The following is a 19554-nucleotide window of genomic DNA, read 5'->3' on the forward strand; positions in this document are numbered from 1 at the left end:
CGGGAGCGGGGAAAGGGAAGGGGGCTGGAATTTCGGGGAGGCCAATCAATTGATTGATTGATACTAATGACACGCTCGCTTTCTCAATGGAATGGATGGAAAGGCCTCTCTCTAACTCCCACTCTAGAAGCGCTACTACTCTTATATGTGGCCGTCTATTATTTGAACAAACGATCTGAGGAGCACCTTCTTCCCCCCTCCTGACCTCCCACACTTGTGTCCAACAAAACCATAATCCCAATTATATGCTAAGCGAAGAGGGGAGTTCAAAAACTGTAACTGGATATGGGAAAGGAAAACCCTTCACCACCAAATCGATTACTTACCTTCTGCAGATGTTCGCTCATCCAAATCCGATCAGTAGCGGGTCGTTTCGAGATGGAATCCTTTTTTTCGAACCTCTCGTTTCTCAGCAGCACGAATGAGGATGCGTATTTGAGTGCGTGTTTGTGTCCAATTAGAGGTTTTTTGTTCTCCTTGCGAAGTCTTGCCTCGTTTAGCGGACAACTGCTAACACAACACAAATATGCCCACACAAACACACACACACTCTCACTCACTAAACACTTCTCTCTGTGCGTTCACTCGTGTGCATATGGGTTTTTCCTTCTTTTGCTTCTTCAGCTTCTTTTCACCTTCTTTGCACTTAATTTTCCAGAAAACGCGCCACTACAAGGGTTTCGTTTTCACACAAACACACACACACACATATACACAAATCTGAACCGCGCTTTAAAACAAAACATGTAAAAAGAAACACTTTAAATTGCGATCGTGAAGCGGCACACACAGGTGGCTCACACATACACGCGGCGCCTACACACATGCACACGTACACGCTCTTTTTGGTGTGTATATTTTCTCCTTCCGTTTTCCGGATGGAAAATCAATCAAAACTGGCGCCGACGAAACCCCGCGAGGGTAATAAGAAGAATAACAAAAGAAACCCACGTCCAGACGGAAATGTGGTGAGGGGAAGATGAGAGAAAGAGAGGGGGAGCGACGATCTTCCAGCTCCACCACCTGGAGAGAAGGAATAATATTCAATCACTTGATCCGATTGGGCGCGCTTTTCCGCCGCCGCTGGCCCACGGATGACGATGATGCTGATGGTGATGATGATGATGATGACGGTGTGGATTATTCGTTGAAAGGTGTAATTAAATCATAACCCCCATCCTGCCTCTCCCTCTCTCTCTCGACCTCCCGCATCCTAACACGTTACACACGTGGGTGGGATGGGGGAGAGGTATTCACGAGCACCCGCACAAACATACACACACATACATGCACCTCGGTAAAGGAAGAAGATTAAGGGATGGATTATCACTGTCACCCCCGCCTGCTCGCCCCTCGGCTGTTATCTTTTCTCACCACCACTTGGTGTGTTTGAAAGGACACTATTTTTTTTTAATATTTTTTGTCAACACTTTGGCCCTTCACTCTTTCACCCCCACCGGGGGATGCTAGCCTGCCCGCACCCCTTACCCTGTGTAAAAGACAGCGGGCGAAAGAGGGCTGAAGGGAAATTGCACTTATGCTCTGCCACTTGTTTTTCTTTTTTGATCTTTTTCTTCTTCTCGCAATCGAAACAAACTTCCGAAAAACTTCACTTGTTTCCAGAACGGGAGTTGTTGCTGTTACCCCGCGTGACACCCTCTTCCTGCCCCGGAAAACACACCACCTCCTCAACCACCCTCTCACCACCTGTAACACTACCCCTCCACACACGCGTGTGGTTGTGGTTTTTTGGTTGTTGCTTCTTCTTCTTCCTCTTCGTACCTTCGTTTCTTCACTGTGCTCCTTCCTCCTTCTCTTCCTCCTTTTGTGTGTCACACGGGAAGGAACACATACGCGCGCACACAAACACACTCGCGCCGGCACCTACACACGCGCACACACTCACACGTACGAGAAGCGGACGAAAATCCGCGCTCAATCACAGCGTGCGGCCCTGCAGAAAAAAAAAGGAAAAAGAGAGTGAAAAAAAAGACGACATTGAAGGGTTTTTGGAAGCAAGCACCGGAGGGAATGGGTTTACGATCACTGAAACAAGCGGAAATGTGCAATGTGATCCGAGAAAGACGGCTCGTAATGCAATTTAAGGCGCAGGCCATTTTTGCATGTTTTTTGCGCTCTTGTCCTTCCGAGTTGCGGTGTAGTGTTGGTTCTTCTCATCCGCGGTAATATGTCGCACATCCACACGTGTCACTCGTTTTCGTCCTTCTGCTTCTTGGTTGCGGCTGGTCTGGTATTGATCGTGTATGGAACTACCACAAGGACACACTCCAAGACCTACTAGGACACTTGTGTCTCTTTACGTTGCTGAAGGCGGTTGCTATGGTGATTTAATTGAACAATTTCACACGGAGGAGGCGCCTGTGGTTAATTTCCACAACCACTGTGCACTGTGCGGCGACTTCGCCCCTCACTCTCATCAACAATAAACCCTGCGCAACACTAAAGCTCGATTTCAATCCTGTCCGGTTGTCTCAAGGACACACTACCAATTCCGCAACAACAGCAGCAACAGCAACACAAACAACACTCCCACCAAATTATATTTATCCGTGTTCCCGCCGTGTTCAGTTTCGGTTTATCTTTTTTTTGTTCGTTTTCGCAAAACGTTCCTTCTTCCTTTTCCGTTCTGAGCCCCACCAACAACAGCAACAACAACGAAAAAAAGGGAGAAAATACAAGACCCAAACCCATCGTAAATCTCCCACGGGGTCTGAGACCGAACTGTTTAAGCCAGCCGACAGTTTTTGTCTTCTTTTCTTTTGATTTCCCCCATTCCGTTTCCATTTGGCGTTTCGTCGACTGCCGGGGGAACGTCCAAACCATGTTTTCGTGAGTTTCTTTTTCTCCTGCCCCAACGGCAACGGCGGCGGCGGCCCAAACGGTCTCCCGGGGCATCAGGTTGGCTGTTCAATTCGGCTCATTATTGCATCGTTCCCTTTATGATTCCCTGAGCAGCAGCATAAGTCGAGCCGCGGTGATGGGCTGGCTAAACGTTATTAAAACATATCCGCCGACGCCGTCGCCATCACCGACGCCATCGTGAATTAGTGGTCGTCGGGAGGGGACGCGTCGGTTGCTGTAATAAAAGCCTTTCGCAACAAAAAGGACACGATGATTTACAACCACGCGAAAACATCATGCTCGCACGGAATCAGTCCCATCTCCGCATGGGGCCACAAAAACCTTCGATCAAAAGCGCCATTTTACCAACGGCATTACGGTGAAATGTGTCCACAAACTCACGCATCGACTGCTAGGTGAAAATCCATGCAATCGAATCCCCAACAAGAAAATGCTCCTGGGAGGTAGAGCAAGAATGAACAAAAGGCGTGAAATGAATGCCAAACGAATCCGATTAATCACCAAATGACCGGATACTTAAGCTACTCGGGGAGGAAAGCAAAATGGTGAAAACGAAAAAAAAACCCCCAAAAGGGAAAAAGAAAACACCGAAAAAAGGGGCACAGAGTGGAAAGGTTCGTATCATTATTTAAAACAAAAAAAATTGCTTCCTCCCAACGATTTCCAATAAACTACAGCTTCCGGAGGGCACACATCCAGTGGGGCGTTTGATCCGACTGGCTGGTGCTGGGTGGCCTCCCATTTCCCTCTTCACGCGGTGTCGTCCCCTTCGTCTCCTCCACACCCCACAGCAGCATCATAGTTCAAACGCGCGAGACCTGCCAGTGTGTGTGTGTGTGTGTAGTGAAGTTATGAAAAATGAAGTGTGTGCGCAATCAATTGAAATTAATTTACGAGACAAACTGCGAACATGATTGTTTATGCTAATTTAATGATCCCATTCCCCATTCGCGCCTCCTTTTCCCCCCTCCCTCTCCATTCCTCGACGGGCGTTACAAACTTTCGAACATTGATCTATCTTTTTCCATTCTCTCTCTCGCTCCAGTTGCTCTCTCTCTCTTGTTTCGCGCGTGTGGTTTTTCCATCCTTTCGCGCTCTGTCGAAAGGAAAGTGCGCGTGACGAGGAGGAGGAGCGCGTATGTCTGTGTGAGCGTGTGCATACTCCAGCGATCCTTGCAATCGGCGCAAGTCCGTGCGGTGCGCGCGCGTGTGTGTGAGTGGTACGTCGGATCCTTCCGCTCCCGGTTGTATTCGCACACGAAAAGGACACAGAGCAGGCGTTGGAAAAGCCGACTATGTATGCGTGTGTGTGTGCATGCGTTGATGCAGGCATACACGCCGCTTTAAATTAGGCGCGTGTGTGCGGTCGTGAGCTTTTCAATCGCTATACGAACAAAACTGTTTGTGTTTGCGTGTTTGCAAGGACCAAGAGATCCTTCTCCGAAACAACGTTACACGATGGTGGGGGATGAGGAAAAGAAGGCGAGGGACATGAATGAATAGACGAAAGGAGCACACATTGATCTAATCGCTGCCGCCGTCGCTGCAACGCTTTGTTGTTTCGCACAGCGCACAAACACTGGCACACATGCACATACACACAAGCTGCAACGGTTCCGAGGACACGGCAAAGCACAGAGAGTGCGAGAAGAGTTTTTCTTATTTTCGTTGCGAGAAGCTTAGATTCACACAAGTTTAAACACCGTAAAAAAAGAATGAACATTCGAACCTTCCTCGTTTCTCAATCGAGACAAAACCGCACGCACAAACGAAAAAAAACCCTGTGCGTTTACAAGCCCACGGTGCGCGCGTTCGACGGATGCGTTTGCCTGCCACAGGACCAAACTGCCAGTGGCGGTTGTGTGAGGAAATTTTCCGGTGCTTTGTCGGCGAAAAGCCTTTTCCGCAACAACCATGCGATCCGATCGCGAAAGAGAGCAAGGACGAACTGCGTGCATGGGCGCTCGGAAAGTGAGACAAAATGCGCACCTCGTACACAAAACGGCGAACGCGCGCGCGGAGGACACTGCTTCGCAAAAGGATGCACACACACCCCCACACACACACACGGACGTCCGGTGGCCCCAACCATGTTCACACTGACGACCACACATCAAATATGCACGTGCAGCACGATTGTTACAGCAACAAAAAAAGGAGCATCTAGCCGTGCGGCAAACCATTTACTCGAAAGCGCAACCATTTTACACACCTTTTGCGGTGGTTGAGGTGATGGAAATGGGAAAAAGCATCGCATTAACGTGGTGCGCTTCAGGCGGTGTACGAATGGGAAATTATATTCCTTCACAAAATGAAACAATTCACGCTATGCACACACACACACGGACAATGGGTCGAGCATTTTTATCCAGTACGGAACTACTTCCGGTAATCGTTTTCCCACTGAACGAGAAAGAGCGGGTGGGGGGGGGGGGGGGACAAATGTTTAGGAGGCCGAGTGCACGCATAAACAACGCCGCATTCACACACGCACACACGACGCAGTCCGTTTGATGTACCGCACATTTACGTCGTAATTTAGCAGTCGTTTTAGAGAGGCATCTCGAGTAAAGGACCACTGAGTCAAAAGGAACACGGCCGTTGTGATTGTTTTAACTATAAGTTTTTCCTCGAAAATTCATCAATTTACCACCACTTCCGGTGGGGGTGGGAGGACACCGGAACAACATTCATAAATCAATCATGTTCGTAAATGAACATACACACACACTTCGACACGCGCACGCACGCACGCACAGAAAGGTGTGCTTAGGTGGCGGTAGCGTTTAATTTTGGACATAACAAATCGCACGTTTAACCACTCTCTCCATTTACGCACGGCGGGGCCGGTTGGAGGGCACATGAGGGCGCGCACACACAAATGCATGAACGAACAATTGCAACACTTCAATTAGCGAGATCCAAGAAGGCGACCAAGGGCCACGGACGAAGGGTGTAGCGCGGTCGCTGACAGAAGGGGCTCCCGATTTTTTTTTTCTTCTTCTTCTGCACCCCTGCGCTTCATGGATTGCTTTTCACGCATTTGCATTTTTTTTTCTCTTCATCTCCCGCTTGTCGCTGCTTTCCCTTACAAGGAACCCCACAGGTCCACGCTCCCAGCAGCAGCCACGGACATTCACGAACCACTCGGAGTCGCTGAAATCGCAGCAAGCTGCTTTTGACGTTAGCGCGCTCGCTCCTCGCACACACCGCGCTGGGCTGACAAAAGATGGCGGCGGCGTCGGTGTTGTTGGTGAGAACCACGGTAAAGGAGCGTAGATGACGGGCGGACACGAGCGGATGGCCGGACGGTTTCTTCTTTCTCTTTACTTGGAATCGCGGTCCCCACGCTCGGCCCTTTCTCGGGGCGGGCACTTCCACAGCACAGCAAAAAAAAGGCCAATGGCCACTGCGCGATTCCTGTTGGGCTAGCACTTCTTCGGAACACCCCTCTGCGCTTTTCGTCGCCTTCCCCGTCACCTCCGCCGCGGGCTACCAAAGAACCACTCTCTTCCACACACCGCACGCACGCACGCACATACACACGCGGTCGGGCGATGGCCGACGGGGATCACAGTTTCACGCGGAAAATTTCATTTTCACAACGCATCCGCACCTGGTCAGATCGTTGCCACTACGCGGAACCAGCACACTCGGTCTCATGCGTGGAAATTGAGAAAAAACCATCCTCGGCGCTGAACGCGTCAGCGAAAACCGTACCTCACGAATGTTACATTCCTCCCTTTTCATTCTGGTGCGAGCTGTCAACTAACTATGACGCTGCGGCGCTGCTCGCGGTGGTGGAAATCGGTACTAGCGCGAACGGTGCCCAGGCAGCAGTCGAACTGCTTTCGAACATGCAGGGTAGCCATGACGGTTTGGCGTTTCGTACCGGTCTCTCAAAAGTGTAATAATACGCGCGAATTTTAGCTCACGAAGGTGCGACAAATGATTTAAATTGTGGCTTATGAACCATAAAAACACGTGGAAAAGAAAACGAGCTGAAATATGCCAGTATTCGCCAGCGAAATATCGAAAATGTGAGGGAAAAATCCATCCACGCTTGCTCGATGCGCAGACAGACCATCCTCCGAGTGAGAAGTATCGAACGCGGTCACGTAAACCCTGCCGCAGTCCATTGTCAACGGTGCGGCAGTTCCTGCTCAAGGGAAAGAAAAAGAAAACTTGCCGCCAAGCCGCTACCCGTGTGTGCGCGAAAAGAAAAGACGAAATTTGTACTTTGTTGTGAAAGCAATTCGAAACTCCGTGGTTCCCGCGCACCCAAACTGCGAGCGGGTTTCGTTGGCGCGTTTTCTGCACCGCACCGTGAACCATTTAGCGGTAGGTCGTTAATCGTCTCAAATATCAAGTGCTCAAAACTAATCTCGAAAGCGCAACACACAGCACACCAGCAACAAACATGGCCGATATGCAGGACTCCGAAATGAACGGTTCCAGCCAAGATACGCAGGAAAACGGCAACAACCAAGAGACCCAGATGGACAGCGATGAACCAAGTGAGAGCAATATGCCAATCGAAGAGGCCACTGATGATGGCGGCGGAAGCGCCGTCGAAGGAGGCGGAGGTGGCGGTAGCGGCAGTGGTGATGGCCAAGCCGGCCGGGACGACGACCGGAAGCTGTTCGTTGGAGGACTCAGCTGGGAAACCAACGAGAAAGACCTGCGGGAGTACTTCAACAAATACGGCGATATCGAGAGCATCAACGTCAAAACCGACCCGGCGACGGGATGGTCCCGCGGTTTCGCCTTCATCGTGTACAAAGTGGCGGATTCGATCGACAAAGTTATAGAAGCAGGCCCCCATACACTTAACAACAAAAAGATCGACCCGAAGCGGGCGAAGGCGCGTTCTGGCAAAATTTTCGTCGGCGGGTTGACGACCGACATCAGCGATGACGATATCCGGACGTTCTTCGGGAAGTTCGGCAAAATCGTGGAGGTGGAACTGCCTTTCGACAAACAGAAGAACCAACGCAAGGGTTTCTGCTTCATTACGTACGACTCGGCACAGGTAGTGAACGAGTTGCTGAAGAGTCCCAAGCAAACTATTAACGGCAAGGAGGTGGACGTGAAGAAGGCTACTCCCAAACCAGACGGTCAGATGGGCGGTGCAGGCGGCGGGATGGGTCGCGGAGGCTACATGCGAGGCGGCATGCATGTCCGGGGTGGTGGAGGCATGCGTGGTCGTGGCGGAAACAAGGGCGGCTTTGGACAGGGTTGGGGTGGAGGCGGTTACGGTGGCTATGATGCCTATGGGTACGGGGGTGGCCACAGCTACGATGGCGTCGGCGGTGGAGGGTTCAACGGTGGCTTTGGTTTCGGTGGAGGCGGCTACGGTGGCGGTGGCTTCATGAACGGTGGTCGTTCGGGTGGCCAGCGAGGAGGTAATAAGAATGGTAATGGCGGAGGCGGCGGATTTAAGCAGCGTGGGGCTGGTGGGGGTGGTGGTGACCGTCAGCCGCGGCACACACCGTACTGAAAATCAAAACCAATGTCCTTCCAACCCGCACCGGGGTGCCGGTGTGTGGCATTTATGTTTAGTTCTGTCTTAAGTAAATCTCACTTCCCATTCGCTTTGCGTTAACAATCTGTGGTTCCGCCGTTTTTGGAACCGCGAGCAAGGGATTAGCTTTAGTGTACGATAATGGTGATTATTTCACAACTTCATTTATATATATATTTTCTCCTCATCTATGTTTCATTTTGACAGACAATAAACAATTGCATTTCAAGGAAGCAAAAGAAAAAGGGCGCATTTTTATTTCATTCGGCAGTATGAGCATATTTTCGGATAAATTTACCGGTTATAGAGGAGCCTCTTTCGGCCTGCAGGAGTCGCCCACGATTCGTTTTTCAATCTTTATTTGTCAAAGTTTTCCGCAATTGTTCGCCTACCAAATAAAAACTACATAATAATAATAATAATATTATTAATAATTACAATTTAAAAGTGAACAGTAAAGATAGTTGTAAATTTAATGGACAATGATGCGGATAAGTAATAAGTTACAGAATATTGTGTGCATGCACGCACGCCTGTGCATGTGCGTGTGGCTGTGCACGTGTGATAATGCATACAAAGCATTCGTGATCATGCTTCTCATCGGTTCTTCCAGCCGGATGTCCTAAACCAGTACACAACATAAATTTCATACGACAAAAAATGCACTCTGCGGAAGAGAAATGTAAAAGTTCTACCTAAACACGATCGTAACACGCATGGCTGCTTGCAGAGCCAGATGGAGGAGACATGCTAGTCACATGAGGAGACATGCCTTTGCCATGGAAACAAGAAATGAAAGTAAAACCAAAAACAAGAAAAAAAAACAAAGTAACGAGATCAAATCAAATTTCACAAACAGTACAAAATGATGCATTCGAAAAATTTGCTAGCAAAATCTCGGCATACACGGGCAACGAACGAGGACGGTACTCGCGAGACCGGCATACTAACGGATGTGAAAATGTAATCCGAAAACGACACGTTGCGAGAACTTTTACACCATTTTCCATTGCGGTGTGTGCTAAATGTGGTGCAGCAAACGGGAGGATGCAATTAAACGCGTCTCTCTTCCATCTCTCTCTCCGTCTCTCCTTCGTTTTCTTACGTAACTATGAATCTACGCCCTAAAAAACTCGTTCTCCTACTCTTCCGTTCAACCGCTGCCTGTTCACAATAAAATAACTCTATCTAGTTCTTACGGCTTGTTTCTGCTTCGAAATTTTGCCAGGTGTATCTTCCTGCTTTGTTTCCATCACTAGGATTACAACTTATCATTTCACTAAAAACAACGAACGAATAGTGAACAGACGCGCGCACGGCATGCAAATTCAATCGGTGTTGATGTTTTGTCATGCACTCCCCATTCCTTTGCATCCTTTGCGAACGATAAAATACAATCTGCGTTAAACCGGCCCAGAATACTAGAAACTGTTTGCTACGGACCGCAAGTAACGTGCCACAAAACGACATTAAATCATTAGCAAATTTAAATTCTGCTTCCTCATCCGCTTAGTGTTCTGTATTATCCTTGCGGGATGCTTCTACCTTGCCTTGTATAACTCGTGCACGGAAAGAAAGTGTGGGTAAGAAATAGAGTACAATCTGTAGAAGTTTTGAATCGACCTATAAACCTACGGAGGTGTGTTACACTTCTCTGGGGCGCCATCACCACCGTCGTGCCTCTCTTGCTATTCGTCCCATTAGGTTTTCCATTTTAACTTTACACAATTCTTCTGACATCTGATGGGTAAAAAATGCTCAAAAAAATATACGAGACAATACCATAATCAAGAGAACGCCCAAGCTAGCAACTAGCTTTATGCGTACAAATACGTTTAAAGTTAAAAAAAACGGAGCTAACATTTCACAACCGGTCTAGCAAGCTGAAACGGGGATCTACACTCCAGAGTTGATGTTAGCGAAAGCTCTTCTTTTTACACAACACCCGCACACGGTGTCGGACGAACTGAGCAGGAGACGGGACGGGACGGGATGAAGGCAATGCAACAACACTCTCACACGCTCCACGAACATGCTCCACCTGCTACCCAACTACTGGGATCTTGCTGCTTTATCGCTAAGCTGAAAGGACGCGCCCTACGATGGAGGCGCCTACGAATATCGATATCTCTCATCCGCCAGACTCTCTGTGGCTTCTTGTTAGCTTGCCTGCCTGCCTGCCTAGTGAACCGTTTGAAATCTTTCCGACCACTACTACCTCTGTCACTTTCGCTTATCCTATCTAATGATTACCTACGGCAGAATGATGGGCGATGAATTGGGTGTGATTCCGGAGCAAGGAAGCGCGTACTCTGTGTCCCTGCTATCGCCCTACCTATGTCAGACTGCAACCGAAGGACGATGTTTCATATGGTTTTGCTAAGCACTAGTCAACAGCCTTGCATGCAATGCATTCCGACGAAAAAAAAACACAGTATAACTCCTCTCTCTCTCTCTCTCTCTCTCTCCGTTTGTTTCGTTTTGCAGGGAAGAAGAGAAAAAGAGATCAGTTTTCCGCTAAAGTTTATCGAGTGTCCACAAAACCGACACGTTCACAACTGTGGCCAACCGTTCCCCCTTCGTTGATTTTATTACTTGGAGGATCGCTGTTTAAGATGATTTGATCATTGGGGTGACAGATCTTGTCTCCGCGCTTTTGTGTCATCACTCGAGCTCTCTGCTGACATACGCACACGCGCATTATCTGCTCAGTTTGCTGATCACACGGATGAGGGCACCATTTTCGTCCTTGAGGCGCTGGTTTTCCGTTTTGAGGGCTTCCAAGAGCTGCCGCACCGGGTGGGAACAATGGTGAAGATGAAAAGAAAGCACGGAAAATGAGTATTAATATTGGCATGGCACCGAAACCCGACGAGGAACGGGCGGTAGAGAAGGCATAATACAAATATCGATGGCTACGGACATTCAACTTCGAGAAATGTAACAATTCGCGCGTGTTCTTCAACCGGCTACACAACACATCGAAAGCGAGGACACATTTTAGTAGCTGAAAGGTAAAGACGTCTTCGAGGTGACTTCAGTTAGTAGGTAGCGAGAGACAGATAGAGCATGAGAGATAGAGAAAGAGAGAGCTAAAGAGTAACAGAACACGGCCTATATGCAAAGCGGAAAAGGTTGCAATAGATAGATAACGCAATACGGCATAGAAAACACGTGACAAACCACGCGGAAGTACTTGTAAGGATATCGTCAAGCCGCATCCAGGACGATTGAACTCTTGGTTCGGTTGCAGCTAAAGCAAGCACATGTTCGTGTGTAATTTACAGGAATATTTTGTCGGCGTGTGTTTTTTTGCTTCATCGAGCATTGGAATTACGAGAAACATCGTTCGATTAGGAACTGAAACATGTTGAGCAATAAATTTAACAGCAACAAATTACCAACCAAAACAACAACAGCTATTTAAAGGAGAGCAGCAAGGCAATCTGAATAAGGATCTTTATTGGTAGGAAAAAGAAGTTGAAAGGAAACAATGTAACGGTAGAAAAACGCGAAAATTCGAACATGAAGAGTAATAATAAAATGCCAATAGAACGTACTGAAGCATACGGTGCATATGGCGCAAATAGTGCAACAGAATACCAATCAAGTGACCTAAAAATTAATCGTAACATCCAAAAAGTAGCATTCAATGATGAGATGAGAGCGGAAGTAGTAGATGAACAAAGATGAAAATGGTATAAGAAACAAAAAACTTGACGCATGGCTTTCAACACACGGTTTAGTTTAGAAACAGAAAACAAAGTAGAGTGTGAAAACACAAGAACATAGTCGCAACAGTTGACCACATAACGATTAACACACTAAACCACCCAACCCCCAAGATCGGTTAGCATGTGAATGGAAAAAAAACAGTGGAGATAAAAGTTACGCAAAGTAAAACACTAAACAACAAAAACTCCAACACAATACACACACGACGCACGTGAGATCCTAGTGGAAAAACGACTAACAAATCTTACATGAATGAATGTGTGTGTGTTTGAGTGGATGTGTGCGCACATGTATGTGTAGTGTGTAGGTGAGAAAGTGCGTAAGTGCCTTTCAACGAAATACTAAGAATTATCGGGAGAGGAGCAGTAGAATGTGCAGAGGTAGAAGTAGAGGTAGAGGTAGAGTAGTAGAGTGGCAAAGAAACAAAACGTTAACAAAACGAGTTACACAGAAACGGCACACTATTCTCACGCGGTCACGCACACGGCACAGGAGCAGAAAAAAAAGGACGAGGCGCCTGCGGATGCGGTCGTCATACCCGAAATGGTCAGTTCAGTGGTGGCGTGGCGCGCTGGAAAAGGATATTCGATCCCACTTCTCTCGTGCATTTGCTCCAATCCGTGAGTCGTGTTGGCCTCGATCGACGATCGATCACGGACAGTCTGGGGTGTTTTGGTCGGTCGGAGAGGAGCGGTTCAACAGTTGGTTGGTTGGTTGTTGATGAAGAGGATAGCGTTGTTCTGGTAGTAGTGGTTGTTGGTGAAGGTGGTGGTCATGATGGTGATGGTAGGGTGACGTGTTTCAACTCGGTGTAAACGTTCAGTTCCATCGGGTTCGATACGTGCGGGAGATAGGATACTCTGCGGATGTCAGGAGCTCAGAACACCCACCCCCAAAAACATGGCTGACCCGCGACTACCAAACGGGAATCGAACAAAACACTTCCGGTTTCTGGTTTCCAAGTATCTCTATTATTGTTACCCTTCACAATATGACAAAAAAATGACTCGAAAATGTTACATTTCCGATAACAGTGACATAAACATGGTATAATATGCCTAATTCGAATGCATTGCTAATAGATAGACGCGATAGATAGTATAATCTGAATACACGCGCGCTGATGAGTTGTGTACTGATTTTCGCCGATACAAGATGGTAACAAATGGCTAGCTCATTTGCTAGTTTGCCATCACAAGAGTAAACAAGTGTGTATAGTTTTCGTTAGTGTACGACATTTCGTATAGTATATAGCGTAACATAATTTTTCCTACATATTTCTATCGCCATTCCGTCCCTTCTATCTATCGCACTGGCCAACCCAGCAGTGTGGGAAGAATTCGAATTCTATACGATTTTTGGTTGCTCTGCTTGGTTTTGGTTACGTTTCGATGCAAAGGAATCGATGCTCGGTATGACTATCTTCCCCGCACTCTTCTGCCCCCGTGCGACACCGTGCGAGAATTTCGATTGACATTGATGTGGGATTTGATCCTTTGGCACGGTGTTGACAGAAAACGGATTTTGCTCAGTCCGCTAACCGGGAACCTATCGCTACTGCTGTTTGCTGACGTGTAGTTGGTTCTGTGCTGATGTCGTTAGCTTCGAAACGACACGTGTAAGGGCACGATTTTCCGCCCGTAGGCGTTCGTTTTCGGTTTTATACTTTTGCAACAGCTACATGCACGTGGCCAATAATTTGGAACGAGAGTAACAGGAATGAGAACGGTTTTGGCGCCCCCAAAAAAGGACGTGAATTCGGTTACGCGCACATGTGAACACGGGTACAACAGGTTACGACGGAAGAAAGGACGAAACGAACGCCACACCATGGACGTCCCCCCAAAATGTTGCATACATGAAATCATTTGATATTGTTGAATAACAGAGAGAGAGAGAGAAAGAGAGAAAGAGAAAAAAGATAGAGAAAAAGAGATAATGAAACAACCGGACAATGGTTAATTGACATTGCGCGGACGGATTGTGGCTATTGCTGTGTGTATGTGTGATGGGAAATTCGAAACAGCGGGAATTATTTAACGTACATCGAAGAGCGAAACGCACTCCCCAAAACCATTCCCAATGTATTGGAAAACCAAACAGGAGATGGAAAATTGAACACAAAACAGATATAAAAAAAACGATACATCTGACAGCAGCACACTGGAGATCGAAAGATGAAAAAGGTACAAGAAACACGACAAAACAATACACCACAGAGAACGGAAAACGAAATCGTGTGTGGTGGGTATGGTGGGTATGTTTCGATAAGCGTGTAGATAAACTAGCTGTGTGTATTCACGAAGCGTGAGCGAGTTAGGTGTTGTGAGTCGGTGCTGCAAAAGTGCCCTACTCTGTGACAACCCGCTGCTCGGTGGTGTCTTCGGGAGTTATCCAATGCGCAAGGCAAAGCATTTTTCCCCAGTTTTCTCGATCCTCAGAGGACTACGGGAACGAGGGAACCTTATAGAAATTGGAAATCGATGCACTGCCCGTGGTTAGCAAACCAGTGGAAGTGTGCTCTCTGTCCTGTGTATTGATTGAAAGAACAAAATGTGTGCCAATCGTCGATAACTAAGCAAATTGGATCGCAGCATCGTGGGTGGCTGCAGTGTAGATAAAACGAATGATTTAGGTGAATTTTGGATTTCGTTGCTAGACAGAAATAACACGCATCCACAACAATTTCGTACGGAACAGGACAACACCAGAACATCGAACTCACAAACACAAGGTATCCATTGATCGTGATCTTTCCAGCGGTAGCAGTTAGGTGTTAATTGTTGCGAATGAAGTTCGTTCGATTAGCAAACAAAAACGAAAGAGGAAAGGGCTCGTAAATAAAAATAAATCATTAGATCTTGTCCAATGTTAGAGGCACTTGGCATTAACGACGCCTTGTCGCTTGTACGGATTGGTACGAGATGAAATGAACGTGTTAGCGGTGCAAGGGTTTCTTCTGTTAACTAGTAAAAAGCTGTATTTGTTGTTGTTTTCACTGTTGTTGCGGTATTGGTTGGTATGTTGATGTTTGAAGTGAGATTTATGTTACATGAACGTATACAAAACGCTTCTCACGTTTGCCAGTGTTAAAGATGATCAGTTTCTATGTATCCTTAGTGTTAGTGATTTGTTTTGCAAAAGCGCAAAAGAAATGATAAGAAATGATAGCTCATTTGTTATCAAAAACTGATTGGGCAGAATAGAGAATAGTGGAAAAAATAGAACAACTCGAGGAAGGCGTAAGAAACATTAGTGATCAAATGGAAAATAAAACGAAAGATAACGCTGAAAAGATTGTTCTTTTCACAACGAAAAGAATACGATAAAACGAGAAAACGAATTCAACGCAAAAGTGGCAGAAAACAAAGGATACTAATCAAAAAAATAACATCACAACACAAGAAAGTGCGCCGTCAGCGAATAAGGTCTCTCGGCTCTCGTTAAAAGGGCCAAACGAGAAGATGGCAATCAAAGGGTTTCAGATTGCATGGTTAAAAAAGGGCATCAAAATCGCCAAAGAAGACGCGGTGGTATTATCAGAAACCGACACACGACAAACGTTCGACTTTACCTTCAACTCCTCTTCCATCTCCGACATCTTTCGCTCCATGGCGCGCCGTTCGCGCTTCTCCAGCTCAGAGAGTGAGTTGTTTTTGGTGGTCTAAAAAATCGAAAAGCGAAACATTAGAAGGCTAATGGTGCCTACGGGTTTGGCACATCTTACCGCTGTAGTAAATCGATCGAGGGCTGCCTTAAGCGTTACCACCTCTTCATCTTTCTTACGTAAAGCCATCTTAAGCTTATCATGATCGGCCCTAGAAAACGAAAGAGTAGAAGACCCATAAGATGTATGTTTACTTTACTTGAATTCGGAGAGCCATACTTTTCCTGTTCATAGAGAGCTTTGTAATCGATGAAATCGCCACCATTTTCTCGCGATGAATCCTGCGGCTGGTTGGCGGTGTCTAGCTCGGAAGCCGTCGAACCGACACGCGATCGACCTCGTTCCGAGCCAGTCTGTATAAGGTAACGTGAGGGAAAAAATCAAATAAATTAGATCAGTACTAGCTTTCAACAAATAAGGAAAAATGTTCTTAACAATTAATAAAAAAAAACTCATTTGGGAAAGATTCGCCAAACGTGATGGCCCCTCATTTAGTTCTTACTTCGTATCCTTCACTCTGTACCGACGTGGTACTGTACGATCGCGAAAGCGAACTGTTTGAAGGATAGTTGGACATGGTGACAGCACTGCTAGCCGCCTGTGATGCTCGAGTCCTGCTGCGGCTACGCCGCTCATGATCACGCAATGATTGACTCCTTCCAACGCCGGTTCCGTGATGATGCGAGCCCGCATGCAGACTACTCCCGTACGACGAAGGTGTATACGTGTTATTTAGGCTGGTATTCGACGCGGAAAGCCCATTATTGGATAGATGATGATGTCGCTTCAGCCCAGATAAACTCAGGCTCGCCGTCGTGATGCCATTATCGTAGCTGGTATACGGGCTAACGTATCGATCCTTGTACGAGGACCCCGCCGTACTGGCCGTACTGTAGCTGCTCGCACCCCCATAGCGATCCTTATCCTTGTAGGGTGATTTGTAGGCCAGACTGGTGCTGCTACCACCGTACGAGTCCCGCCGGGAGAGATTTGAGTAATCGAAATAGTGTGATCCGGACCCATTCGTGGTTCCGGTGCCGGTGAGGAGAGATCGGCTCGAAGGACTGCTTGCCGAAACGGACGAACCGTACGGGGACGATGTCGTACCATATGTCCCGGTGCCAAGCGGACTATTGCTGCTGCCGTACGAGCTTCCTGCACCGATCCCAGACGTTCCGGTGTACGATCGACCGGCATAGCTGGCACCCAGCGCGGATCCTACAGCCGTTACGCCACCGTTCACGGACGATGGGGTGATCGAGCGCGTTAGGGACGTCGCACGACGGGTCACGATCGGTTGAACCGTACGGGACCGCGATCGGAAAGACATTGTCACAAAAGCGCTATCGCTCTAGCTCTCGCTCTCTCTCACACACACAACGGTTCTGGTGGCATTATGGAGGTATAAAAAATAAATTAACCAAAAGATGAAACGAATCTACCGATCAATCAAGGGCGTCTCGACAGGGCAAGGTGATCATTCGACCCAACACGACCCACGTCACTTGCCACCAGAGAAAGAGGAAGAAGAGGGCGTGAGTTATTGTTGTTTGAGCACTGCTTTAAGCGTTCCCCTAATGATCGTTCCCGTTTCCTTGCCAGACACCAGCATCGCGCTAGGTTGGGTTGGAGGGAATAATAAAGCCCCCCCACACACCCATACACACACATGTTGGCCGCTCTCGCTCTCTGGGGAAATGGAACGACGCAAAAACGAACCTGCGCCCGTACGCCATTTTCCCGGACAACGCATGCCGCCGCCCCTGTCCGGAAATCTACGGAGAGGATTTAAATTTAGCGGCCGATTTTTGCTCTCCCTTTTCCCGAGGACGTCGTTTTTACGTCGCGGAAGTCATGTGCCAAAGGGATCTGGGGAGGAGGAGGAGGAAGGGGATCTTTCTTCAAGGAAAGCGTTGGGGTTTGGTGGTATCGCAGGGATGTTATCTCTTTCACACCCCGAAGCGCGTGGTCAGAGCTCACGCTCAACCCACCTCTCCGGCGATCGTTTCCTCCCAGTGGCGTGTGTCTTCCGCCAGCAACCATGGAGCTATATTTAGGGCCACCACCCCCAACGCCCGACTCCACTTCCAAACCCCAAACGATCCTCATACGTTGCTGTCGGACTTCCTTCGAATCAGCGCGCGTCACCACGGCGATGGCTTTCTTCCATGGCGTGAAAAGCCGGACGGAGTAAAAGTGAAATCGACATTCGCCGAGAACGGGCAAGTTTTCATCGAATGAAGTGGATTTCGTTTTCTCCCCCCTCTTGGTTGCGGTGCGGTAGATGTGCACGCGGAAGCGGAAAAACTGAGGAATGCACCAGAAATGCACTCGTATAGTTTGTCTATGGAAGCAACAAAACACATAAATAAACACGTTCGTTTCTCAACGAACCGTTCGTCTGTCGCATGTGCAGCGAAATTCCATTTTCCTAGAGACCTTCCCCGTCTACCACTATCGAGGTTTCCCGTTTCCATCTGCGGTTGCTTTTAAAACGATCGTAAAACACTCCTGTGGGCCGGTGTTTTCCGTTGCATCATAAATTCAACGTTGAAGCAGTGGAGGAAGCGTTTTATTGACTTTTTTTTCGCTCAACAAAAGCGGAAATGTTACGTCGTTGCTGCAGCTTATTTGAGAGTATATTTATTGTTTTACTTCTGGTAGTAAAATGCAACGTATTTTGTTCTCATGATCCTTTAACGATCGAAGTCCCAAGAAGGGCTAAACCCCATTACGATCCTCCAATTGACGCTGGTGCATAATTAAAATGCATTTCCGATCGTAGAGTATTACTAGGAAGCGGATTCTTCACTGATCCCTCGGCAGCTGATCGAACCGTTTTACAACGATCATCTCAGTGACATCATCATCTACACGCGCTGAGATCAGTTTTTCACTTTCCCACACACAAGAATCGGTTGGGATTTGAGCGAAAGATCTGAGATCAGCTGAGGTTCAAAATAGCGCGTGATCGCGTAAAATTTTTACCCCAGAAAAATATTAGGCAACAAAGATATTGATCGTTAAATTTGCGGCCCTCTGGCAGAGAACTCTAGCTAGAAAATTGATTGAATGTAAATTAAAAAGTTAAATTACAAAGTGTGAAAACTAAAGGGAACAATTATTTTACTAGACACATATGTTTGGAAAGCCAGTACTGTGTAAAACCATCAATGAAGCTTTGTTGCCAACAACTACAGCTGGCAAATTAAAAAAAAACACTGCACAAAATGAACGTCCCATTTTTCACCCGGTTCATCCCGAGCGAAAATAAATAACCGTCAACCGATCGAGATTGATGGAAAACCCGGTCGGTCAAAAGAACGCACGCATCGTCAGCACCAAAATGCAGAAAAGAAGACACATAGAAAAATTGCTTCCGTTGACAAATTGACTACCTACGTGGGTTGCCAAAACACTCATTTTAAATAGACGTAGGAAGGGAGAAAAAAAATCTCCATTAAAATGCTTACCCCACGCGACGATGCCTTTTCCGGTCGCATAAAGTGTTGGTGCGTTTGTGCGTGGAAAACCCCTTTACTCTCTAGCAGGTCGTCCCCGGATGGAAATAAGCTGAACCGATCCACATGTTTGTAAACAGGAGACATGCTCCGCACGGTTGAGTGCGTGTAAAAAAAAAAGCCGGCTCATAAATCAAACCACTGCCATAATTTGCGCGATTCAAACGCACTGTGGTGAACGATTTTTGGCGAACAATCTGTTCGGTGATGAGTTTGGGTAACAG

At 47.4% G+C, this 19554-nt stretch overlaps 2 protein-coding genes and 1 long non-coding RNA gene across 5 annotated transcripts in view; 1 reads left to right on the plus strand and 2 right to left on the minus strand.

Moving 5' to 3' along the window:
- LOC128727393 (uncharacterized) overlaps positions 1–6645 on the minus strand; it is a 71335-nt gene extending 64690 nt beyond the window's left edge. Inside the window, exons 1-3 of one of the 2 annotated variants that reach the window (XR_008410842.1) lie at positions 6604–6645; positions 1783–1954; positions 327–730 (exon numbers count right to left, since the gene is read on the minus strand). This is a non-coding gene — a long non-coding RNA (uncharacterized LOC128727393). The other variant, XR_008410843.1, reaches the window with a different exon arrangement.
- A 512-nt stretch (positions 6646–7157) lies between these two features.
- Positions 7158–8588, plus strand: LOC128727689 (RNA-binding protein squid-like). The gene is made up of 2 exons (XM_053821627.1): positions 7158–7224; positions 7288–8588. The coding sequence occupies exon 2, from the start codon at positions 7304–7306 to the stop codon at positions 8381–8383; it is 1080 nt and encodes a 359-aa protein (XP_053677602.1). The 5' UTR covers positions 7158–7224; positions 7288–7303; the 3' UTR covers positions 8384–8588.
- A 4529-nt stretch (positions 8589–13117) lies between these two features.
- The window catches only part of LOC128723626 (protein phosphatase 1 regulatory subunit 12A), a 55242-nt gene continuing 48805 nt past the window's right edge, over positions 13118–19554 (minus strand). For both annotated transcript variants that reach the window (XM_053817386.1, XM_053817385.1), the window contains 4 exons: positions 16029–16162; positions 15870–15960; positions 15717–15806; positions 13118–13819 (listed from right to left, as the gene is read on the minus strand). In XM_053817386.1, coding sequence (XP_053673361.1) covers positions 13697–13819; positions 15717–15806; positions 15870–15960; positions 16029–16162 — 438 coding nt within the window. In that variant the 3' untranslated portion in view covers positions 13118–13696. The remainder of the gene's footprint in view (positions 13820–15716; positions 15807–15869; positions 15961–16028; positions 16163–19554) is intronic.

This window comes from Anopheles nili, chromosome 3, assembly GCF_943737925.1.
Source record: "Anopheles nili chromosome 3, idAnoNiliSN_F5_01, whole genome shotgun sequence".
NCBI lineage: Eukaryota > Metazoa > Arthropoda > Insecta > Diptera > Culicidae > Anopheles > Anopheles nili.

Excerpts from the sequence above, each read along its gene's own strand:
- LOC128727689 (XM_053821627.1), top strand. The coding sequence starts at position 7,304 with ATGGCCGATATGCAGGACTCCGAAATGAACGGTTCCAGCCAAGATACG.